At 39.5% G+C, this 22,210-nt stretch overlaps 1 protein-coding gene across 4 annotated transcripts; it reads left to right on the forward strand.

Moving 5' to 3' along the window:
* Positions 1 to 40: 40 nt before the first annotated feature.
* On the forward strand, positions 41 to 21,572 carry AK3 (adenylate kinase 3). Of its 4 annotated transcripts, none has more exons than XM_086415260.1 (5): positions 41 to 121; positions 11,307 to 11,426; positions 12,351 to 12,523; positions 13,409 to 13,527; positions 19,437 to 21,572. In XM_086415260.1, the coding sequence occupies exons 2-5, from the start codon at positions 11,366 to 11,368 to the stop codon at positions 19,555 to 19,557; spliced, it is 474 nt and encodes a 157-aa protein (XP_086271386.1). In that variant the 5' UTR covers positions 41 to 121; positions 11,307 to 11,365; the 3' UTR covers positions 19,558 to 21,572. The 4 variants fall into 4 exon arrangements, with proteins under 4 accessions (XP_086271386.1, XP_086271385.1, XP_086271387.1 ...); XM_086415259.1 differs by lacking the exon at positions 41 to 121 and adding an exon at positions 125 to 223; XM_086415261.1 differs by lacking the exon at positions 41 to 121 and adding an exon at positions 125 to 216.
* Positions 21,573 to 22,210: the final 638 nt, after the last annotated feature.

Here is a 22,210-nt window from a genome sequence, read left to right on the forward strand (position 1 = left end):
CGCGGTCAATCCTCCGGGACTGAGCAAGATAGGTCCTGGAGTGCATGAGCGGTGAAGGGTGAAGGAGGGTTGGGGGGAAGGGTGATATCCTGTAGTCCAGAGGCGCAAGCGGCGGTCAGAGGTCAGTAGGGGGCGCGGCAGGAGTGGCCAAGTGTCAAGGAACCCGGCGAGGTCTCTCCTGCTGGGACTGGGCAGGACAGGGCGGGGCCCTGACAGGTGTGAGGTGCGGGCCTGAGGGAAGTGGCGGACATTCGGGGGTCACCGAGGAGGGCCCCCGGAGGCGGAGAAAAACAAAGGCTGTACCGAGGGGAGCGAGCGGATGGGGACGAGGCGCGGAGGGCCGCAGATCGCGCGGGGAAGTCGTCGCGCTCGCAGGGGTCGCCGAGGGTGCGCGGCTTGCGCGGAGGGGGCGGAGCGAGGTGGGGCCAGGAGCCGGGGTGCGCGGGTCGCGGGGGGCGGGCGCTGCAGCGGCGGGGCGCGGGCGCGGTTGCCCAGTGGCTGTCTCCTCACTTCCGGGAACGCCTGGGCGACTAGGCCGCCCCCTGCTCACCGCGCAGCCAGCCGGCCGGCACGGGCGGCGAAGTGAGTGAGCGCGCAGTTAAGAGCCGAATCAGGCCGAAGGAAGCTCCACTGTCCGCGCGGGCCCAGCCTCTTTCTGCAGCTATGGGGGCGTCTGCGCGGCTACTGCGCGCAGCGATCATGGGGGCGCCGGGCTCTGGCAAAGGCACCGTGTCCTCGCGCATCACCAAACATTTCGAGCTGAAGCACCTCTCCAGCGGGGACCTGCTCAGAGATAATATGCTTCGGGGCACAGGTTGGGAGCCTGGACATGAGGGGTGGCCGCGTGCTGTCACCGGGTGGGGCTTTGTGGGCGGAGGGGCCGGGGCGCGGGAAGTCGGTCCGGCGAATGCAGGTTCAGGGGTGCGGGCGCAACCTCTCTCAATTGCCGCCCAGTGAGGAGTCCTTCGGACTGCTGAGCGACTGCTCCCCGAAACCTCTGACGTCAATGCACAGCTTCAGGAGGGTTACTGAGAGAAGGCACTATAAAGTTAGGACACGTTCGAAGTTCAAAGATGAGAGGAAACCACATGGCTTTGAGAAGTTTGTCCAGCCCCAGTCGCAGCTGCTCCTAAGGGGCCACCGAGCTGTGTATGGCTTATTCCCCTCGTGCCTTGCGCTTGGAGAACTGTTAGCTCTTTCTCTTTTTACTTTTTGTTTGTTAAACGCTATGGAACTTTCTGCTTCTGACCTTTCCCCCATACTCTGATGACCGAGTATTGCTTATCCTCATTGCTGTCGCAAAATTGGCTTAACTCTTTAGACACGAAAGCTATTCTTGTGCCTTGTTATCTGAAAGATTGTTTTGTTTCTCCTTCCAAATAAATTCTTATAACTCAGCACAAAATCTAGTCAACAAACTGTACACTGTACAATGGGTGGACTTTATCTTATGTAAATTCTATCTTAAAGCTGTTTTCAAAAAGTCAACAGCAAGGTGAGTTTTTTTTTTTTTTCTCTCAAAAGCGTTGACCTTTATTTTCCAAAACAAAGTCATTTTGACGCTCCTTTTAGAAAGTACAACTAATCCCTTTACACAAGTTAAAAAAGAATTGGAAACAATTTTGAATGGAAGTACATAATATTAAAAGGAAAGTCCTCTCATTCCCTACCTCAGTCTCATTCTTCAGAGGGGAGCCGTGTCATGTGTTTTAGGAATCTGTATTTATGTTCAAGCATGTATCTCTGTATCCTTTGTTTTATGCAATACATAATCCTACTAAAATGTGTTCTGCACCAGCGTGTTTTCACCTTATATCTGGGATATCTTTCCATCTGAAAACCCAGAAATCCATTTCATTATTTATTATTTGTGTAGGTGCCTATTTGCTGGATCTGCTATGGTTTGTTTAACTAATTCCCTACTGATGGGTCATGTAGGTTATTTTCAGATGAGTTTCCCTTTGTTTGAAAACACTTGACATTTAAATGAAAAGAAGAATCACCCCACTGTTTTTTGTTTCTTGGAGTTCTGTGGTTCATCACCTAATCTGGTGAATTACTAGCTTTATTTGTCTCTTCTAACATTGATCTTCAAAAAAAAAAAATCATAAAGTATTTTGTAGTTAATTAAGCTTCAGAAGATTAAACTGTTTGGCTCACTTGCTAAGTGTTCTTGATGCTGTGCATTGATGTTGTTAGGTAACCCGTTGGGGTAAGATTATCCAAACTGGAGAGGAGTAAGGGATCCGAAAGCGAATCTCTGAAAAATAACTCAGTAGTGAGGCGTAACTGCATGGTTAGAGACCACCTTCAGTGGAGTTAAAGATACGTTAACTTGTGAAAACAGAAAACTTAAAAAAATTAAACTTAAAGAAAATTAACTGAACTTTTAAAATTAAGAAACAAACCTCTTTGTTTATCTATAACATCCTTTGACAAGCCTCATCATCCTCTTTCTGACTCCACAACGTGAAAAGAGAGACTAGAGGGAGGCAGGAGAGGATCTCTGGGAAAGATGTTCAGTCTGCCTCAGACACCTGCTCTTTCTGGAGTCTCTACAGGCAGTTCTTTTAACAAAAAAAGCAGAAGATGGAGTTGAGGGAGGTGTCATGAGATTGTTATTACAGATGATCTGTATCTCAGGTCTAAGAATACATCCTCAATAAATATTTGTGAACAGATTGGATATTTCACACAGGGTCAGCAACAAAGGAGAGGTATAACCTTTTATATAAAAAATACTGTTTAATGTTTTTTTGATGCTAAGAAAAACATATTTATTATAAAGCAAGAAAAACATGAGAGTATAAAGAAAATTAAAGTCCTTTATAATTCTACCATCCAGACACAACTATAATTAACTCTTTTGTGCTTTTTCTTCTATTCTGTTTTTTCTCTTTTTTTCTCTATTGTATTTACATGTGTTTGAAAAATTATTATAGTCAAAATGATTGCTTGGATACCTTCTTTTACACTTATTGTGATTATGTTCACACATCACTAAGTAGTATTTAAAATGATATTTAATTTTATCAAGATTGCACAATTATTAATTGAAACGTTTTCCTATTATTATACCCTTATGTGGTTAACCATTCTTTGCTGTAATTAATATTGTTATGGTTATGCTGGTACATGAATATTTGGCAGCATCTCCACTTACTTCCTTCAAATAAATTCCATACTGTGGAATTTCTATAAATACTGTATCATCAAATACTGCTAAGGGAGGATGGTGCCAATTTACCTTCCAACCACCATTTCACAATGATTAATCCATGTCTGTATTTTATAGCTAAAGTTTAAAGTCATCCCAGCAGATGTGATAAAGACCCTGGAAATAAAAGGCAGCCTGCTGACAGAAGCAAACCTTGAGTAACTGTAGACACCACTGAACCCTGGAGTCAGAAAACTTCAGTGTCTGCCCCTTTGTCTTCAGTCTCGCCTTCTCGTTTAGAGATGAGGAAGCAGAGTTCATGAGAGGTTAAAGACCTTGCTCAATAATAAAAAGCAGTCACTGGTAAACAAGTGTGAACACCCAGGTCTCTTGTATGCCAGTTAAATTACTCTTTCCATTATGCAGTATTTCCCAAATTGAGATTCATGAGATAATTTTAGGTAGACAAAAAATTTTCTCTAAAATAAAAATAAAATTCAAGTTAATAAAATCAATAAAAGATTTTATTTCAACTTTTATTTGAAAAAATGATAACTAGCACACAACCCTTTAATTTCTTGAACAACATAGCTTATTAAATTAAAAGAATCTTCTAAAAAAATCTCTTTTCCCATTGTTTTTTTAAAGTTATTTTTAATTGGAGGATAATTGTTTTACAGTGTTGTGTTGGCTTCTTCTAAAAAACAATCTGAATCAGCCATAACGATACATATGTCCCCTCCCTCTTGAAACTCCCTCCCACCCCCCACTCCATCTCATCCCTCCAGACTGTCACACAGTACTATGTTGAGCACCCTGTGGTGGTGGTTTAGTTGCTAAGTTGTGTTCGACTCTTGTGACCTCATGGACTGTAGCCCACCAGGCTCCTCTCTGTCCATGGGATTCTCCAGGCAAGAATACTGGAGTGGGTTGCCATTTCCTTCTTGGGAAGTGGATCTTCCCGACCCAGGAATCAAACACGGGTCTCCTGCATTGCAGGCGGATTCTTTACCAGCTGAGCTACAAGAGCCTGTATAATATAGCAAATTTCCACTGGCTATCTGTTTTACATATGGTAATGTATATATTTCAACACTACTATCTCAATTTGTCCTACCATCTTCTTCCCACTGTGTCCAAATTCTCTATGGTTGTGTCTCTATTCCTGCCCTTCGAGTAGGTTCAAAAGTACTATTTTTCTAGATTCCATATATATGTGTGTGTTAATGTATGATATTTGTTTTTCTCTTTCTGACTTACATCATTCTGTGTAACAGGCTCTAGGTTCATTCACCTCACTAGAACTGACTCAAATGTATTCCTTTTTATGGCTAAGTAATATTCCATTGTTTATATGCCCCACATCTTCTTTATCCATTCATCTGTCAGTGGACATGTAGGTTGCTTTCATGTCCCAGCCATTGTAAATAGTGCTGTAGTGAACATTTGGGTACATATGTCTTTTTGAATTATGGTGTTCTTAGGGTATTAGCTCAGTCGTGTCCAACTCTTTGCAACTCTGTGGACTGTAGTCTACCAGGCTTCTCCCTCCATGGGATTCTCCAGGCAAGAATATTGGCGTGGGTTGCCATTTTCTTCTCCAGGGGATCTTCCCAACCCAGAGATCAAAGCCGAGTCTCCCGCATTGCAGGCAGATGCTTTAACCTCTGAGCCACCAGGGAAGCCCAGGGTATATTCTCAGTAGTGGGATTCCTGGGTCATATGGCAGTTTTATTCCTAAAAAAACAGTCATTTTAAAGAAATTACATGGTACATGATAGATCTGCTATGGCAGAAATTGTACTGTTGCCCTGTGATTGTCCAAAGTTTGAGAAACTGCACTGCAGCTTGGTGCTTCTCAAAAACATAATCCTGGACTAAATGAACCCCTTTTGAATCTCATTTGTTCTCATTTGTAAATTGGGAAAACTGAACTCAGTAGGTAATCCTCAAAGCATTTGTCAGCTCCCAAGTTTCTGTATATCTAACAAAACTTCTAGTTTGTACACCCAGACAGCAAAGATGTGCCTCATCAGAATGGTATTGATGGTAGAGCAAATTATTTTTGTAATGGCAAAATTTTTTATTTGTAATAGGCAATACATTTACTTGGTTTTGAACTCTAAAAAATATAAAAGGACATTTAGTGAAAAGATTCTTCCAGAGCTATTTCATGCACATGCAATCCATTGATTATCTCTTCCTTTTTTTTTCCTTTTTTACACAAATCACAATAAACTGTACATGCAGTTTTCTACCTTTAACAATATTGCTTTCCATGAGGATTGCTCCATTTCTTTTTTTCTAACAAAGTAAGGTAGGCCTTTTTAAAATTCCATGGCTGGAATCCAGGATAATCCAGGCAGCTCCTCTCTTCATCTATCCAGTCATTCGTCTATGGGTTTGTCAAGCTGGGTACTGACAACAACAGAGACAAATATATTTCACTGGAGGTGCTCAAGTCAGAACATGGGCAGGCAGGTGGCCATTAGTCTGCTTGGGCTGCCATATAGAATAGCACAGACCAGGTAGCTTAAACAATAGAAGTTTATTTTCTCATAGTTCTGGAAGCCAGAAGTTCAAGATCAAAGTGCCAGCAGGGTTGGTTTTCTGGTGTGGCCTCTCTTGCTGGCATACACATGGCCTCCTCACTGGATCCTCATGTGGGCTTTCCTCTGTTGTGTACATTCTTGATGTCTCTTCCTCTTCGTGTAAGGACACCAGTCATACTGGATTAAAGTCCCCCTTTATGACCTCATTTAGCCTTGATTACCTACTTAAAGGCTCCATTTCTAAATACAGCCACATTGAGGGGCAGGGCTTCAACATACAGATTTTAAGGGGCACACTTCTGTTCATACCAACATGTGAACAGGTAATTTCAACAGTGTGATAAGTGCTCCAACAGAGATAAGTCTGTGACATTAGGGAAGTCCAGAGCAGGAACTTTTGATTGCCTCAGAGGTTAAGGGACCTCTTAACCTTTTAAGATGTGTCTTGAAAGATGAGCAAGAGCTTATCAGGTAACAGAGAGGAGAAAGAGGCTTATGCAAAGGCTCGGGGGACATAAAGTATGTGCAACTCCTTGTTGGGGCCATGGTTTGAGGGTTGTGTGGGGATGGTGGGGAGGTCAGTAGAGGAGAGAGATGAGGCCAGACCTACTTGGGCCTTGAGTTGAGATTCTGTCCTGAAGCAGGGAGAAATATAGACCTGGAATGGGAGTTTCTTCTAAGTGCTTCGCTGAAAAGGTTTCAGCCTGAGTGATGGTTGGAGGGAGAACAACTGTCAAGGGATGTTTCGATTTTCAGTATTATTCTTGTGAGGTATCCCATGCATGAAAGTATTATGATTTCTATGATGGTTAGAAGAATAAAATGAACACCAAAATGTGGAATATCCATGCAAAATTCTATTATTTAGCCATAAAAAGAAGTACTGATACTTGCATGGATATTACCCATGGATATTGCCCACCATCAGGCAGAGAACCAGTACCTTTAGGGTCACCACATGTGCCAACCCATCACATCTTCCCACCCTGCCAGAGGTAACCACTAGGTTGACTCAGAGTCTTTATTATTTGAGAAAGTCATTTTTTCTAAACCCTTGATTGGGTGTAAAGCCATCATTTGATGCATTCCCTCTTGTAGTTTTGTTTTGTTCCAACATGTTTTTAAAGTAAAGATGTATATACATCATAAAAAAGCTAAAAGCATTTTTTTTCAGAAACTAGATTAATTCTCTAGCTCCTCTTGGCATATGTAAAAGAGAACTGTATTTACAGTTGGTCAGGCCCTCTTTTGTACCTCATAAATGCTCAAACATAAGTTGTTTCTAGATCATTCAGATATGAGGTGTGATTGGCTTGAGGAGTGTTGTAAGAATGACCAGATGTTAAAAGGAGACATAGAATTAACAATTTTTTTTGTATAATACAAATATCATCTCTCAGATTAATGTTTCTGTGTTTTAGAATTTCTCATTATTATCCTTAAAAATCAAAAGCTGGTTTTAACCCTTCCTATTTTCATATAACCTTCCTTTTCTATTTTTGTATACAACTTTATAGAAAATTAGCTTGTTTTAAATGATTTACTTTTAAACTACCTTTTGGGTTTTGTAGGTGTGGAAGCTCACATATTTGTTAATTTTTGGAATAAAAAAAGAAATAGTCTTTTTAATGAGTCTATTTAGATACAGCATTAAATTATAGGCAATCAAGGGAATAAAAATTTACTGACTGTCCAAAGAATATGCTGGACAAGAGTCCTTGCATACTTTTAACAGGGGATGAAAACCTGAAATGTAATAAACAAACTGCTTATATCTTGATATAGAGAGTTGAATCATTTTTATTCTTTTAAATGAAAGCATTATAGACTTCAGATTTTAAAAACTATTTTAAGTGTTTCGTGTTATAGAAAGTTGTTAGTAATAGTGAAAAAGATTGTTAGACTATGCATGGAACTATCTGTTCACAAAACAAAGTGTCTGTAGGTTTTAATGTTAACAGTTTTGATGATAATTATCTAAGTAGTGCTGAGTTATATAGGTTATATGAGTGGCTTTTTTTCCCTCTTGTTTTGCTTACCAGGTATTTTTTGTCTTTACTTTCTTTTTTTAAAAAAATCTTTTTAAAGATATAATTCACATACCATAAAATTAACTCTTAAGTTATGAATCAGTATTTTTTTTATTGTTTTTTTTGTTGAAGGATAATTGCTTTACAGAATTTTGTTGTTTTCTGTCAAACCTCAACATGAATCAGCCATAGGTATACATATGTCCTCTCCCTTTTGAACCTCCCTCCCATCTTCCTCCCCATTCCACCTCTCTAGGTTGATACAGAGCCCCTGTTTGAGTTTCCTGAGCCATACAGCAAATTCCCATTAGCTATCTATTTTACATATGGTAATGTAAGTTTCCACGTTACTCTTTCCATACATCTCACCCTCTCCTCCCCTCTCCCGATGTCTATAAGTCTATTCTCTCTGTTTCTCCACTGCTGCCCTATAAATAAGTTCATCAGTACCATTCTTCAAGATTCCATATATATGTGTTAGAATACAATATTTATCTTTCTCTTCCTGACTCACCTCACTCTGTATAATAGGTTCTAGGTTCATCCACCTCATCAGAACTGACTCAATGCATTCCTTTTTATGGCTGAGTAATATTCCACTGTGTACATGTACCACAGCTTCTTTATCCAATCATCTGCCGATGGACATCTAAATTGCTTCCATGTTCTAGCTATTGTAAATAGTGCTGCAATGAACAATGGGATACATGTGTCTTTTTCAATTTTGGTTTCCTCAGGGTATATGCCTAGGAGTGGGATTACTGGGTCATACGGTGGTTTTATTCCTAGTTTTTTAAGGAATCTCCGTACTGTCTTCCATAGTGGCTGTATCAATTTACATTCCCACCAACAGTGCAAGAGCATTCCCTTTTCTCCACACCCTCTCCAGCATTTATTGTTTGTAGACTTTTTGATGACGGCCATTCTGACCAGTGTGAGGTAATATCTCATTGTAGTTTTGATTTGCATTTCTCTGATAATGAGCAATGTTGAGCATCTTTTCATGTGTTTGTTAGCCATCTGTATTCTATGGAGAAATGTCTGTTTAAGTCTTTTTTCCACTTTTTGATTGGGTTGTTTATTTTTCTGGCATTGAGTTGTATGAGCTGCTTGTATATTTTGGAAATTAATCCTTAGTTGTAGTAATTTGCTATTATTTTCTCCCATTCTGAGGGTTGTCTTTTCGCATTACTTACAGTTTCCTTTGCTGTGCAAAAGCTTTTAAGTTTAATCAGGTCCCACTTGTTTACTTTTGTTTTTATTTCTGTTTTTCTAGGAGGTGAGTCATACAGGATCTTGCTTGATTTATGTGATTGAATGTTCTGCCTGTGTTTTTCTCTAAGAGTTTTATAGTTTCTGGTCTTACATTTAGGTCTTTAATCCATTTTCAGTTTATCTTTGTGTATGGTGCTAGGAAGTGTTCTAATTTCATTCTTTTACCTGTGGCTGTCCAGTTTTTCCAGCACCATTTATCGAAGAGGCTGTCTTTGCCCCATTCTTGCCTCATTTGTCAAAAATAAAGTACGCATAGGTGCATGGGTTTATTTCTGGGCTTTCTATCTTGTTCCATTGGTCTATATTTCTGAATCAGTGTGTTTTTTTTTTTTAATTACATTCAGAATTGTGCAACCATCACCACAGTCAATTTTAAAACATTTTTTATCACCCCCTAAAAGCCACCTTGTTCCCATTAGCAGTCACTTTCCATTTTCCCCCAATATTGCCAGCCCTGGACAACCACTGATTTTTCTTCTCTCTCTCTAGACTTGCCTACTCTGAACATTTCATATAAATGGACTGATGAAAGATGTGCTCTTTTGTGTGTGGCTTCTTCCACTTCACATGTTTTAACATTTCATATACTGTGTAACATGTATCAGTACTTCGTTTTATGGCTAAATAATAGAATTTGTATGGATATTCCACATTTTATTTACCCACTTGTCACTTGATGAACATTTGGGTTGTTTCCAATTTTTGGCTATTGTGAATAATGTTGCTATGGACATTCATATATAAGTTTTTCTGTGAGCTAATGTTTTTATTTCTTTTGAGAAAATATACCTAAGAGTTGAATTGCTGCGTCATATGGTAACTCTGTTTAAACTCTTGAAAAACTGCCAGACTGTTTTCTAAATTGCCTACATCAGTGTTAGGGACTCAGCCCTGGAGAACTGTGGTTTTCCTCAGTACTCTTGGTGAGTTTGAGCTTTATGTCCCCCAGCGCGGTGGTCAAAAGCCTGACAACAGAGATGTTGCACACCAGCAATGTATGAGGGTTTCAATTTCTCAACATTCTTGGCAACACTTGTTAGATCTTTTTGATTACAGCCATCCTGGCGAATGTGAAGTGATGTCTCATTGTGGTGCACACATATTAAGTTTGTAGACCTTTCCAGTAGGGTGTTTTAGTGAGTCCAGGGTGCTCTCAGGCCCAGTTCCAGATGTTGTTTGTAAATCCAAGCAGTGCACCTGTCAAATGGCAGCCAATTTCCGTGTAGTTAATGTGCTTAGTTAGAAATCTGAAGTTTCATGAATTTGACAATTTAGGATCTTTTCTGAAGTCAGTATGTCAGTTCATACCAAGAATTATGAAAACAGTCATAAGCATTGACTCTTTAATCTCTGATTCCTGAGAATTTATCCATCAGAAATAACTCATAAACCCACCCCCCCCCAAAAAAAAAAGAAAAAGGAAAAGGAATGTTAAGATCTTTAAAAGCAGAAGTGGTAGGGAAAAATCAAGACTAATTTAAAATTTTAAATGTCCAACAGTATATACTGCCATGATAGAGTGTATTTTTATCAAATATAGATATATTTTCCAAAGATGACTGAATGACTGTATAAAATCACTGAAAAGTATCTACAAAATGATGTTTAAGTGAACAAACACAAAATTTTAAGTGCACAGATTATTACAGTGGCATTACAAATTCTATATGGGCGTAAATAATTTGCTAACAGATGATGAGAAAATTAAAATACCGTTGCACAAGAATAACATATAATTGTAGGTAATATTTTAAAGTGTTCATAAATGCTTTTCAGTGTATTTTATTTATAAAAATGTAACAATCACAGTGTTGATCTGGTCAAAAACTGAATTGTGACAACAGCATCTACTTTAGAGGATTAGAAAAATGTCTACAGTAACAAGATCTCAGGTACTTAAGCTGAGCCACTTAAAAATAATGACTATTTCAATTTCTTATTAAAAAGAAAATAATTTTAGTGTATATATTTTTCTGATAGAAAATTTAGAAAAATTACAAAAAAGTACAAATATGTTAAATCACATAATTCTATCACAGAGATGACTACTACTAACATATTGTTTTATATCTTTTCATTATTTTTACACTTATCTGTTTTTATATGATGGAAATTTTGAAATAGGCATTGATTATTTCACAATCTCTTTTTATCACAAAAGTTGATGATGCACATTTTCAAATGAGTGTGTTATCTAGGGGGTTTCTTTAGGCAGCCAGTTTCCTAGAGGCTTAGAATGGGATAGAATAAAAGCACTTGCTGACTTGCCTTTTTTTCCTGCCTCTAATGTAGAAATTGGTGTTTTAGCCAAGACTTTCATTGACCAAGGGAAGCTCATCCCGGACGATGTCATGACTCGGTTGGTCCTTCATGAGCTGAAAAATCTCACCCAATATAACTGGCTGTTGGATGGTAGGTGGAGCGTTGAGAATATTTCAGCTGCCCTAAAGGATGCATGCAGACTGGAGAGTGAGCATTGCATATGCTACAGAAACAGATGGTGGGCGGGAGGACTGTGTGCCGCCACTCCTGACCCTGGGGATTCGGGGGCCAGTCTTCTTCTCTGTCCTGCTGCTTTTTTTAAATGCAAAGAGGGAAGTGCACTGCATTATTTCTAAGCTTCTTCAGATATGACTTTTGGTCCTGCTCCCCTTTTTGAGAATATTTAGGATGAGGGAGGATCCCAGGAGGAGGAAGGAAGGACAGAGGGTAACTTACAGTAAGATGTAAACTCTCCCCAGCCAGGGGTGCCGTGGGGTCCTTGAGGATAGGTTGATTTTTAGTTTTTAGAGGGAGGTCTTTATTACAAGGAATTTGCTCATGCAGTTATGAGGCGGACAAGTCTCAAGATATTCAATGTGGGTTAGGAAGCTGGGGACCCAGGAGAGCTGGTAGTGTGATGGTGTAGTTCGAGTCTGAAGGCTGGTGAAACCTAGGAAGACCCTATGTTTGAGTTTGAGTCCAAAGGCAGGAAAAAGCCATATCCCACTCCAAGGCAGTCAGGTAGGAGGAATTCCCCCTTATCTTCTGGACAGGGCCAGCCCTTTGTTCTGTCCAAGCCCTCAGTGGATTAGATGGGGCCCACCCACATTAGGGATAATAGTCTGCTTTACTCGGTCAACTGATTTAAATGTAAATCTCCCCCACTTATTTGAGCAACCTGTGGTCTGGACAAGGTAACATATAAAATATTAACAATCAGGGTTGCCCTACAAGTGTCATCAGCCTTCCTGGTGGTATTGCTTTTGTTCAAGTTGCTCAACATTAATTTTCTTCCTTCTCCCCTCTCCCCTCGGTCCTTCCTTTCTTTGTTCATTTTTAACTTAATTTGTAAAGGCTTTCCAAGGACACTTCCGCAGGCAGAAGCCCTGGATAGAGCCTATCAGATAGACACAGTGATTAACCTGAACGTGCCCTTTGAGGTCATCAAGCAACGCCTTACTGCTCGCTGGATCCATCCAGGCAGCGGCCGTGTCTACAACATCGAGTTCAACCCTCCCAAAACCATGGTGAGTAGTTGGGGTAGAACTGACTCTGCCTTCTGCGTAGCCAGCTTTCTCCAGATGACAGATGACTTCTGTCATCTGGAGACAGTTGCCCTCAGTTGCCCTCAAAGATTACGTTGATACTCCTGGATGACCAGAACTCCAGAGGGCATGCTCTCAGATTACTTTTGTACTCTGCTGGTTTAGTCCAGTCAACTTGGTGGTAAAGACATCCCCAGAGGCAACAGGGGTTTGTTGTTCCTTCAAAAGCATGTGTTGATTTTCTACTCTGCCAGGTGGTGTGTTAAGAATTGGGGCAGTAGGGATTAATGACACCTTGGGTTATTTAGGGTTTACAGTTCAGATTCTCAATCTGTAGCTGAATCCTTTTCGTATATGTGTAATATCACAGGCTTCCCTGGTGGTTCAGATGGTAAAGAATCTGCCTGCAATGCAGGAGACCTGGGTTTGACCCTTGCGTCAGGAAGATCCCCTAGAGAAGGGAATGGCTATCCACTCCAGCATTCTTGCCTGGAGAATTCCATGGACAGAGGAGCCTGGAAGTCTACAGTTGCAAAGAGCTGGACACAACTGAGCAACTAACACTTTCACTTTTTTTCATAATATAATATATATAATATACATGTAATATATAATACCAAATTATTTAGAGGCTGCTTAAAGACCCTTTTTCTGTAAAGAGAAGGTGATTGCCACCGTGGAAACATCCTGGGGTCTCATGGCTCTGTGTTGCAATGACCTGGATTTGAATTTGATTCCATTTATTTAAAAAGCACATTTTTGTGTTTGGTGCTTACATAGATGTCTGTTTACAAATCAGTTAATTACCTATAAAAATATCCTTCAAAACTATGATACTTGATGCCAGCCCTTCTAACTCCCATTTAGGGAATTGATGATCTGACTGGGGAGCCTCTTGTTCAGCGTGAGGATGATAGACCAGAGACAGTTGTCAAGAGACTGAAAGCTTATGAAGCCCAAACAGAGCCTGTCCTGGAGTACTACCGGTGAGTTGGTCGCTTTTCAGAATTTCTCTTATATGATGAATTACTAAATCATTTTCTGATCTTTCATGCTTTCCAGCCAAAATGCTAAAATACCAGATAATCCAACCTGAATTAGTTTAAATAATAAAAGGAAATTTATTTGTGAAACAAATTCAGAAGGTAGTTTGGGTAGTTTGGGCTTCAGCTGCCCCCAGGTTTGATCAGAATTTTGCTCATCTCCGGTTTGTATTGGCTCTGTCCTTATACTTCTTGCATAGTTGCTGACGGTTGCTAGGGGCAGGCACAGCATCCTATTTATGAAAGGGTGAGGGGCCACCTTTTCCCCAGTGAACAGAAGTGCTAGCCACTGCTGGGACTGGCTAGTCCCAGCCAGTCACTGGGATGGGAGAGATTATACTGATTGGTCCACACCCAGAGCAGGCAGTGGGTCAGTCTCACCCAAACTCTGCTGTCTGGTGGAGGGAGGGCTGGCATGAATGCCAGGAAGGCAAACCTAACGGTGCCACTCCCTGTGACAGTAGAGGACACTATAGCACAAAAGCTTCTTAAAGGGCAACTAATCCTCAGATCATTTATTTGGCAAATAGTGTTTAAAAGTTTTCATTTTTACATAGGTTTGTTGACTCCTCAATGAATTCATATCCCACCATGAATACAGGAACTCTAGTGAATTAATGTTTGGCTCGGGCCAAGAAACAATTCTGTTTCTTTATTCAGCCTTCCCCTCTCCTAACAGAGGGTTGATTACATTCACTTTCCTGTATTCACTCACTGAATAATGACTCAGCATTAAGACAGGACAGTGCTGTGGTAGAGCACTGACTCTGGAGCCAGAGTGCCTAAGCTCAAATCCCAGCTCACCATTTATTAACTTGGCCTTAACTTCTTGCTTAACCTCTGTTTTTTTCCAAGCAAAATGGGATTGAGACTGGAGGGTTGAAAGGTGGAGTTAACATGTGTAATTCTTAGAATTGTGTCTGACACACATTAAGCACTATACTTATTATAGTGCTATATTATATTAGCTATTATTAGCTATTACTATTATTATTAGCTATTAGATTATTAGCTATTACTATTGTTGTTGTAATTGTGTAACTACGCAGTGAATTCTGAAGTAGCAGTCTCCAAATTATTTTAAGAGTTATTTCTGGAGGATGAAATTACAAGGAATTTGGCAATTCACTTTCTTCACTGTTAGTATAATTTTGTGATTATATAATGAGCCTGGCTCCTGCAGATTACCAGCTGTGTGGCCCTGGGCAATGTGTTTGAACATCTGTGCCATGAATTCTTCATTTGTAAAATCAGAGCAATTATTATGTAGTACCTTCTTTATAGGGTTGTTAAGGGAATTAAATGAGAGAATCCATACAAAGACTTAAAAACAGTCCTGGCACTGTTGAATCACTCAGTATTGATGAATATTGTTTACCCTGTGGACACTGCTAGGCCAGTGATCCACACAGATAACTAGACCCAGTCTTTGCCAAGCCCCAAAGAAACTCAGCTTTCTTTGTGAGGCAAAGTGCTGGGTAAACAGTATTTATCATACAGTGTGATAGGTGCTTATATCAATCAGGAACCCAATTCACACAAGCTTTAGCAAAAGGGAAATTTATGTAACTGAAGAGTCCAAAGGTAGATGGTTTGGGTCCAGGTGTTCAGAGTCATCAGGCCTCTGTCACACTTAGCTTTGTTTTCCTGTGTTGGCATCAATCTCAGGTGGGCTCTACCTGTGTGAGCCCCTCAGCATTCCAGCTCACTTCCTTCCAGTTCATCTACCCCAGAAAAAGAGAGTCTCTTTGATCTCAAAAGTCACTAACTAGCTCTGATCATGTCCATCCTTGAAGCTGGGAGGTGGGGACTATCCCGTCTGAGTCTCATGGACTGAATTTAGTGAAAAGGTTGTTTCCCAAAAGGGGGTTGTTATTCATTCAAAAGTAACCAGAAGAAGGGAGAGCACGTTGTCGCTGAGCTGGTAACAACACTGTGAGGCTATTAACAGAAGTCATGACTGAATGCAGTGGAAGTACAGTGGCTGTAAGCATTAGTTCTGTAAAATGTGGGAGGGGAAGTTGGGGAAGGCTGTAGAGATGAAGTGTATGTCCTGGGTTCCTATCTCAGGAGATACCCTAGTCTTTCTGAGCTTCTGGCTTTTGCTACTTCTTGCCCTTAATTGAAACTTTAACTTCTAAGCTCCTGTATATAGATCTAGGACTGAACTTAACCAACAGTTTAAAATGGTATTTGCAGTAACCTTAGTGAGAATCAGCATTGTTATTTTAAAATGCTGACAGTTACATTGTTGCTTTTAAAACTCTTCTCAGCTGTGGGACATTTGATAGTATAACTAGGTCTCTGTTTACAAGCAACATAATGCTCTTTTTAGAGGACCAATAGCTTAAGCCGGTTCCATTTTATTACATAGAAATGAAGGTGACAAATGTTCGTCCAAGGTTCAGCCTTAGGACTGAATAGGTGTGTATAGTTGTTCCCTTGGAAGCAACCTGTTAACCCACTTGTGACATAGGTTTGATTTTAAGGTGGCTCTTCAAGAGGCTTACAACAGTTAAGAAGCTTGTTCTATTGAAAACTTTATAAGATGCTTGTGAACTTAGAAGCAGGAGGGCCTTAGCAGATGTTTCTTAACCCAGGAAACAGTGGGAATTATTTAAGTTCGTCTTTAACTGTGGCAAATCTTATGAGGAATGCATAAAGGAATGTTTTTGTTCCCAGTGAAACATCTTAAAAACTTGCAGAGGTATGACTGATCCTGTTTTTAGAAAGTGATAAACCAGAGTTCTTGCTCTTCTGCAGCCTTTAAAGCCAGTGTGTATATGAGTAGTTGGAGGAGGAGGATAAATAATAGGAATGCCACAATCTCTGGCAGGAATTTTTCCGTTTTGAAAAACAACCCCTGGATTTTGATCCTTCTCACCATCGAACCTCAAGAACTAGTGAGTACAGACTTTGATTGCTGGCCTGGTAAAAAGCCAGACAAATCTGCCTGGGAAGAATGGACAAACCCAGTAGGAAACATGATAAAAACAACATTCTAGAATTCCCCTTTCCTTTAAAATTCAGAAGGAGGGCACAGAGGAAAAAAAACCTAGGTGAAAGAAGGAAGGCTCATCAAGTATTAGGAAGCTGTCTTGCAAAGAGGTAAGCAGACAAAAGAAAGCCAGGGGTGTTCTAGTGTCTGACAAGACCCATTTTGAAGCCTACTACCATTTTGGTGATTCAGGTTATTACTTTACATCCCTAACACAGTTTCATCAGTAAAATAATGAAACTTGAGTTTTAAATAGCATTAAATTATTATATGTAAAGCACTTAGCATATCAGAAAATGATAGATGCATCTTAAGTGACCATTTCTGTTAGCCAGAGGGCACAACTGAAACCAAAATCTAGGTTTTCCAGCACCCAGCCAAGCGCCTTTCATTCTTGATCACACAGATCTGTACTTACTGAGACCATTAAATCCACACTATTATCTTTAAAAAAAAAAAGAAAGAAATTATTTATTTATTTTTGGCTATGCCAAGTGGCATGTGGAATCTTAGTTCTCTATTCAGGGATTGAACCCAAATTGGGAAGTACTCAACCTATCCATTTTAAAAAAATTTTTATGATAAAAGCCATTTTGATAGGTGTGAGTTGATCTGACTTTGGTTTTGATTTGTATTTCCTTGATGACTAGTGATGGTGAACATCTTTTCATGTGTCTGTTTGCCATCTGTATGTCTTTGGAAAAAGATGTTAAGGTCCTCTGCCCATTTTTAAATCAGGTTGTTTATTCATTTTTTTTGATGTTGGGTTTTGTATATTTTGGATATTAACCTCTCATCAGATATATCATTTGCAAATATCTTCTCCCATTCAGTAGGCTGCCTTTTCATTTTGTTGATCTTCCTTGGCTATACAAAGTCTTTTAAGTTTGATGTAGTCCCATTTGTTCATTTTTGCTTTTGTTTCCCTTGCCTGAGGAGACAGATCATATAATATACACATACACACACAATATATATCATATATATATATACAATGTATATACATGTTATATATATATTAAGGCTGATTTCAAAGAGTGTACTGCCTGTGTTTTCTTCTACAAGTTTTATGACTTAAGATCTTACATTTAGGTCTTTGATCCTTCTTGACTTTCTTTATATTGTGTGAGAAAGTAATCTAGTTTTATTCTTTTGTGTGTAGCTGTCCAGTTTTTCAGACACCATTTATTGAAGAGGCTGCATTTTCTCCCTTGTATATTCTTGCCTTCTTTGTCACAGATTACCCTGACCATACTGCAGGTTATTTCTGGGCTGCCTATTCGGTTCCACTGATCTGTGTATCTGGTTTTGTGCTAGTGCCATTACTATTTTGGTTACTGTAGCTATGTAGTATAGTCTGAAGTCAGGGAGCATGATGTCTCCAGCTCTGTTGTTTCTCAAAATTGTTTTGGCCATCCGGGGTCTTTTGTGTATCCAGATGTTAGAATTTTTGTTCTAGTGCCATGAAAAATGCCACTGGGCACTTCCCTGGTGGTCCAGTGGTTAGGAATCCAGTTTGCAATGCAAGGGATGCTGGTTTGATCCCTGGTCCAGGAAGATCCCACATGACACGGGGCAGCTGAGCTCACCTGCCACAACTAATGAGCCTGTGAGCTGCAGCTACTGAGTCCATATGCCTTAGAGCCTGTGCTCTGCAACAGAACCACTGCAATGAGGAGCCCTCGCACCACGAGTAGCCCTCACTTGCTGCACCTAGAGAAAGCCAGCATAGCAAAGAAAACCCAACACAGCCAAAAATAAACATTAAAAAAGAAAATGCTGTTGGTATTTTGTTAGGAATTGCATTGAATCTGTAGATTGTCTTGCATAGTATGGTCATTTTAACAACACTAATTGTTCCAATCCATGAACAGGATATATCTTTCCATTTTTTAATGTCTTTTTCAGTTTCTTTCATCAGTGCCTTATAGTTTTCCAAGTATAGGTTCTTTACCTGCTTGATTAGATTTTTTTTAAATGCAGTTGTAAGTGGGATTGTTTTCTCTGATAGTGTGTTATTAGTGCATAAAAATGCAACAGATTTCTATAATTTTGTATCCTGCAGCTTTACTAAATTCATTTATTAGTTCTAATAGTTTTTTGGTGGCATCTTTAGGCTTTTCTATATACAGTATCATGTCATCTGCTGAAGTGACAGTTTTAGTTCTTCCTTTCCTATTTGGGTCCTTCCCCACCCCCTTCTGATTGCTATGGCTAGGAATTCCAAAACAAAAGTGCTGAGAGTGGAATCTTTTGTTTCTGATTTTAGAGGAAATGCCTTCAGCTTTTCACTATTATATTGGCTTTAGGTTTGTCATATATGACTTTTATTACACTGAGGTATGTTACCTCTATACCCACTTTGTTGAAAGTTTTGTAAAAAATGGATGTCAAATTTTGTCAAAAGCTATTCTCTATCTTTTGAGATGATCATATGATCTTTATTCAATTTGTTAATGTGGTGTATCACATTGATTTGAATGTATTGAACCATCCTTAAGACCCTGATGCTGGGAGGGATTGGGGGCAGGAGAAGGGGACGACAGAGGATGAGATGGCTGGATAGCATCACTGACTCGATGGACGTGAGTCTGAGTGAACTCCGGGAGTTGGTGATGGATAGGGAGGCCTGGCATGCTGTGATTCATGGCATTGCAAAGAGTCGGACACGACTGAGTGACTGAACTGACTCACTGACTGGGACAAATGCCACTTGATCGTGGTGTATGATCCTTAACTGTTGAATTTGGTTTGTTAGTATTTTGCTGAGGATTTTTGCATCTATGTTCATTCGTGATACTGGCCTGTGATCTTCTTTTTTTATTGTCAGACCTGTCTTGTTTTTTATCCTTAGGAAAAAAGGGGTGTTGGAAACATTCTCTGGAACAGAAACCAACAAGATCTGGCCACACGTATATGCTTTCCTACAAACAAAACTTCCACAAAGAAGCCAGGAAACATCAGTTACTCCATGAGGAAATGTGCATGTAACTAGGAAGATGAGCAGAAGCTCCTTGTCTTGTGCATTTACAGGTTCCTTGTCCTAAGACTCTGGCCTGTATAAATTGTTTGAAAATTATGTTAGTTTCATTTCTGCTGCTTTTAACCTGGAAATTAAGGATGTGCCAAAAGAGTCAATTATGAAGATTCATCTTCTTAAATGTTCAGTGTGTTTTATCTAGTTACCTTCTAACTAGATAAAATTAGAATTTAATTAGCACAATTATAAAACATTATAAATGTCTAACTAGACCTTTGAAAATTGTTGAGTGTAACTGAAAGGGCAATTGGTAGTCTAAGTTTTGTTCAGAAAAGAAGTGGTGGATAAAGTTTCCTTATTTTTCTGGAGAAGTAGAACAAGAAAAAACTTCCATATCACTTGTGGAAAGTATCTTATCAGAGGCTTGTGGATAGTGATGCAAAAAAAAGAGACCTCTAGCACTGTGATACACACAGACTATGGGCCACTGTCTATGGAATTCCTGGGGGTGGGAAGCAACTAAATTTATAGATTAGTTGCAGGATGCAGATTCACTGCTGCCTTTTATTGACCTCAAACAGATTGTCAGATATTTCTCCAGCAAAATGGCTTTATTCGGAATCAGCAGATAATTGCAATTTGGAGTCTCAACCATGGTGAGCCAGGTGCAAGTCCTCCCCACAGCATGGGAATGACAGTACTTTTATAGAGGAGAAAACGAAGTTGGGAGGGCTGTAGTAAACAAGTCCGTGGCTTTTCGTTGGCTGAGTCCTTGCCAGAAGTCTTGCCTTCTTCCTTTTGGGCTATGCTATCTTCACAAGGCATGAGAGCTCCCCCTCGTGGTCTCCTGACTATTGAGGTTTCTGGGTTTTTTTACACTTTATACTAGCAGCCTTTTGATAGCCATATATCCTGTATTTTGTTGTTTTAAAACACAACTTTCACTCTACTCCAGATTTTCAGTTTGCAATAAAAATGTATCGATTAGCACATAGCAAAATGTATTTTCCTATCACTTTTCTTTTGAAAATCCTGTGTACTGAGGGATATGACTTGTTAGAAATTGACATTGTAAATTCTTGTAAAAGCACCAAAGTTGAATTTCCAACAGAATATGTAATTAAACTCTCATGTTTTCAGAAGTTACTCAGGTTGAAAAATGTGTACTTTAGGACCTGCTTGCCAGTTTGTTTTTTGATCCCAATGTATGATGTGCCTTGATGAGTAGCAAATTGAAGGAAGGAAGGAAGACAGGGAAGGAGGGAAGAAGGAAAGGAGACTCATGGCATTAGGTTAAGTAAGAATACTTTGTCATTAGGAAATAGATCAGGTTTGCCTGGGGGAAACTCCCTTGACATGAATAACAATCATAATTAGTAAACAGGTGTAGAAATTAAAAGGATTTACACAACATATTAAAAAGAAATAAGGAACTCATTGATTTGGCTTAGAAGAGTTCTTTATTCCTAATCAAAGAAGTTCACACCTGCTCATGTTCACTGCTATCCTTCCTTAATGAGGAAGAACTCTGCCAGTGAATGTAATCTGTGCAGCCATTTTAAAATGAAAATGATTTGATTCCTTAGAGGGGCAACAGGATGCATGCTTATGTACAGTGGTAGGAAGAGTGGGGCAATATGAGAGGTGAAGGAGAAATCTGACAATATCTTCAATTCTCTTACTTGGTGCTAGATTAAATGAAACGAGTCATTGTATAAGCTGTTATTAACTGCCTTTGAAAATTTGGCCCATTTTATTCCAGGCACTGAAAATACAAATGCTAGCAAGTGATTCTTATGTATCTTGTGGGGGAAAAAAGCTGACTTTTCTTTGATTTTTAAAAGTTCAGTATTGATCTTTCAAAAATGTACTGAGGCTTTTAAAAAGGATTATGGTAAACATTCATATAACTGCCTTATTTCAATGTTAGTATGTACATTCTAAAAATGTTGGGTACTAATTATCCAGTTTATCAATGAATTAGCATTAAATGAAAATTCAGAACTGTGACTATTACTTGGTCTTTGGTAACACACAGGGCCCACTCTAACTCACCTTCCCTTTATTGCCCTCATGTCTCATTGGCTTCTGAGTTAGTCTCTGCTTTCTAATAATTGTCTTAGAACACTTTTACATATATAGGTTGGTTTCATTTTACCCTTTATTTCCTGCTGCAGTATTGCAGCCATACTGGCCTTCTTGACACTGTCAGATTTGGGAATCAAGAAGAGGGATAGAAGAACATGGCTATGAAAATCAAGACCTGTCCTTCCTGTGATCATTTCCTCTCCACTCCCAAAACTGAAGTTTTGCATGCAACCATGACCTTGGGACACACCTGTGCTATTACAAAAAGAACTTGTTTTCTGCTGTAATACCTATCATGATCTGTGTGCCACATGGAAATGTGTCCAGAGCTGACTGCCATGGCCAGAAGCTACTGTGCCTTAGTGAAAAGCTAGTAAGGCTTCAAACCATTACCCTGTTTTCTACAGCACCACAGTTATTTCGGTACACCTTTCATAAGCAGAGTGTGTTGTGGGAAATGCAAATTGGCAGTTAGTACCATCCAGAAATTGTATTTATTAATTCCATTTATTTCTTTTTCTATTTATTTCTATTTCTTATTGAAATAGTTTAGATTTCTA

The sequence above is a fragment of the Bos grunniens genome, chromosome 8, assembly GCF_055505025.1.
Source record: "Bos grunniens cultivar Pamir isolate PY7600 chromosome 8, Bosgru_T2T1.0, whole genome shotgun sequence".
NCBI lineage: Eukaryota > Metazoa > Chordata > Mammalia > Artiodactyla > Bovidae > Bos > Bos grunniens.

What these genes read in the sequence shown, in the direction of transcription:
- AK3 (XM_086415258.1), top strand. Translation starts at nt 664, where the DNA reads ATGGGGGCGTCTGCGCGGCTACTGCGCGCAGCGATCATGGGGGCGCCG. An exon ending in TAATATGCTTCGGGGCACAG is followed by an intron (nt 815 to 11,306) that starts GTTGGGAGCCTG and finishes CCTCTAATGTAG; the next exon opens with AAATTGGTGTTTTAGCCAAG. An exon ending in TCAACCCTCCCAAAACCATG is followed by an intron (nt 12,524 to 13,408) that starts GTGAGTAGTTGG and finishes ACTCCCATTTAG; the next exon opens with GGAATTGATGATCTGACTGG.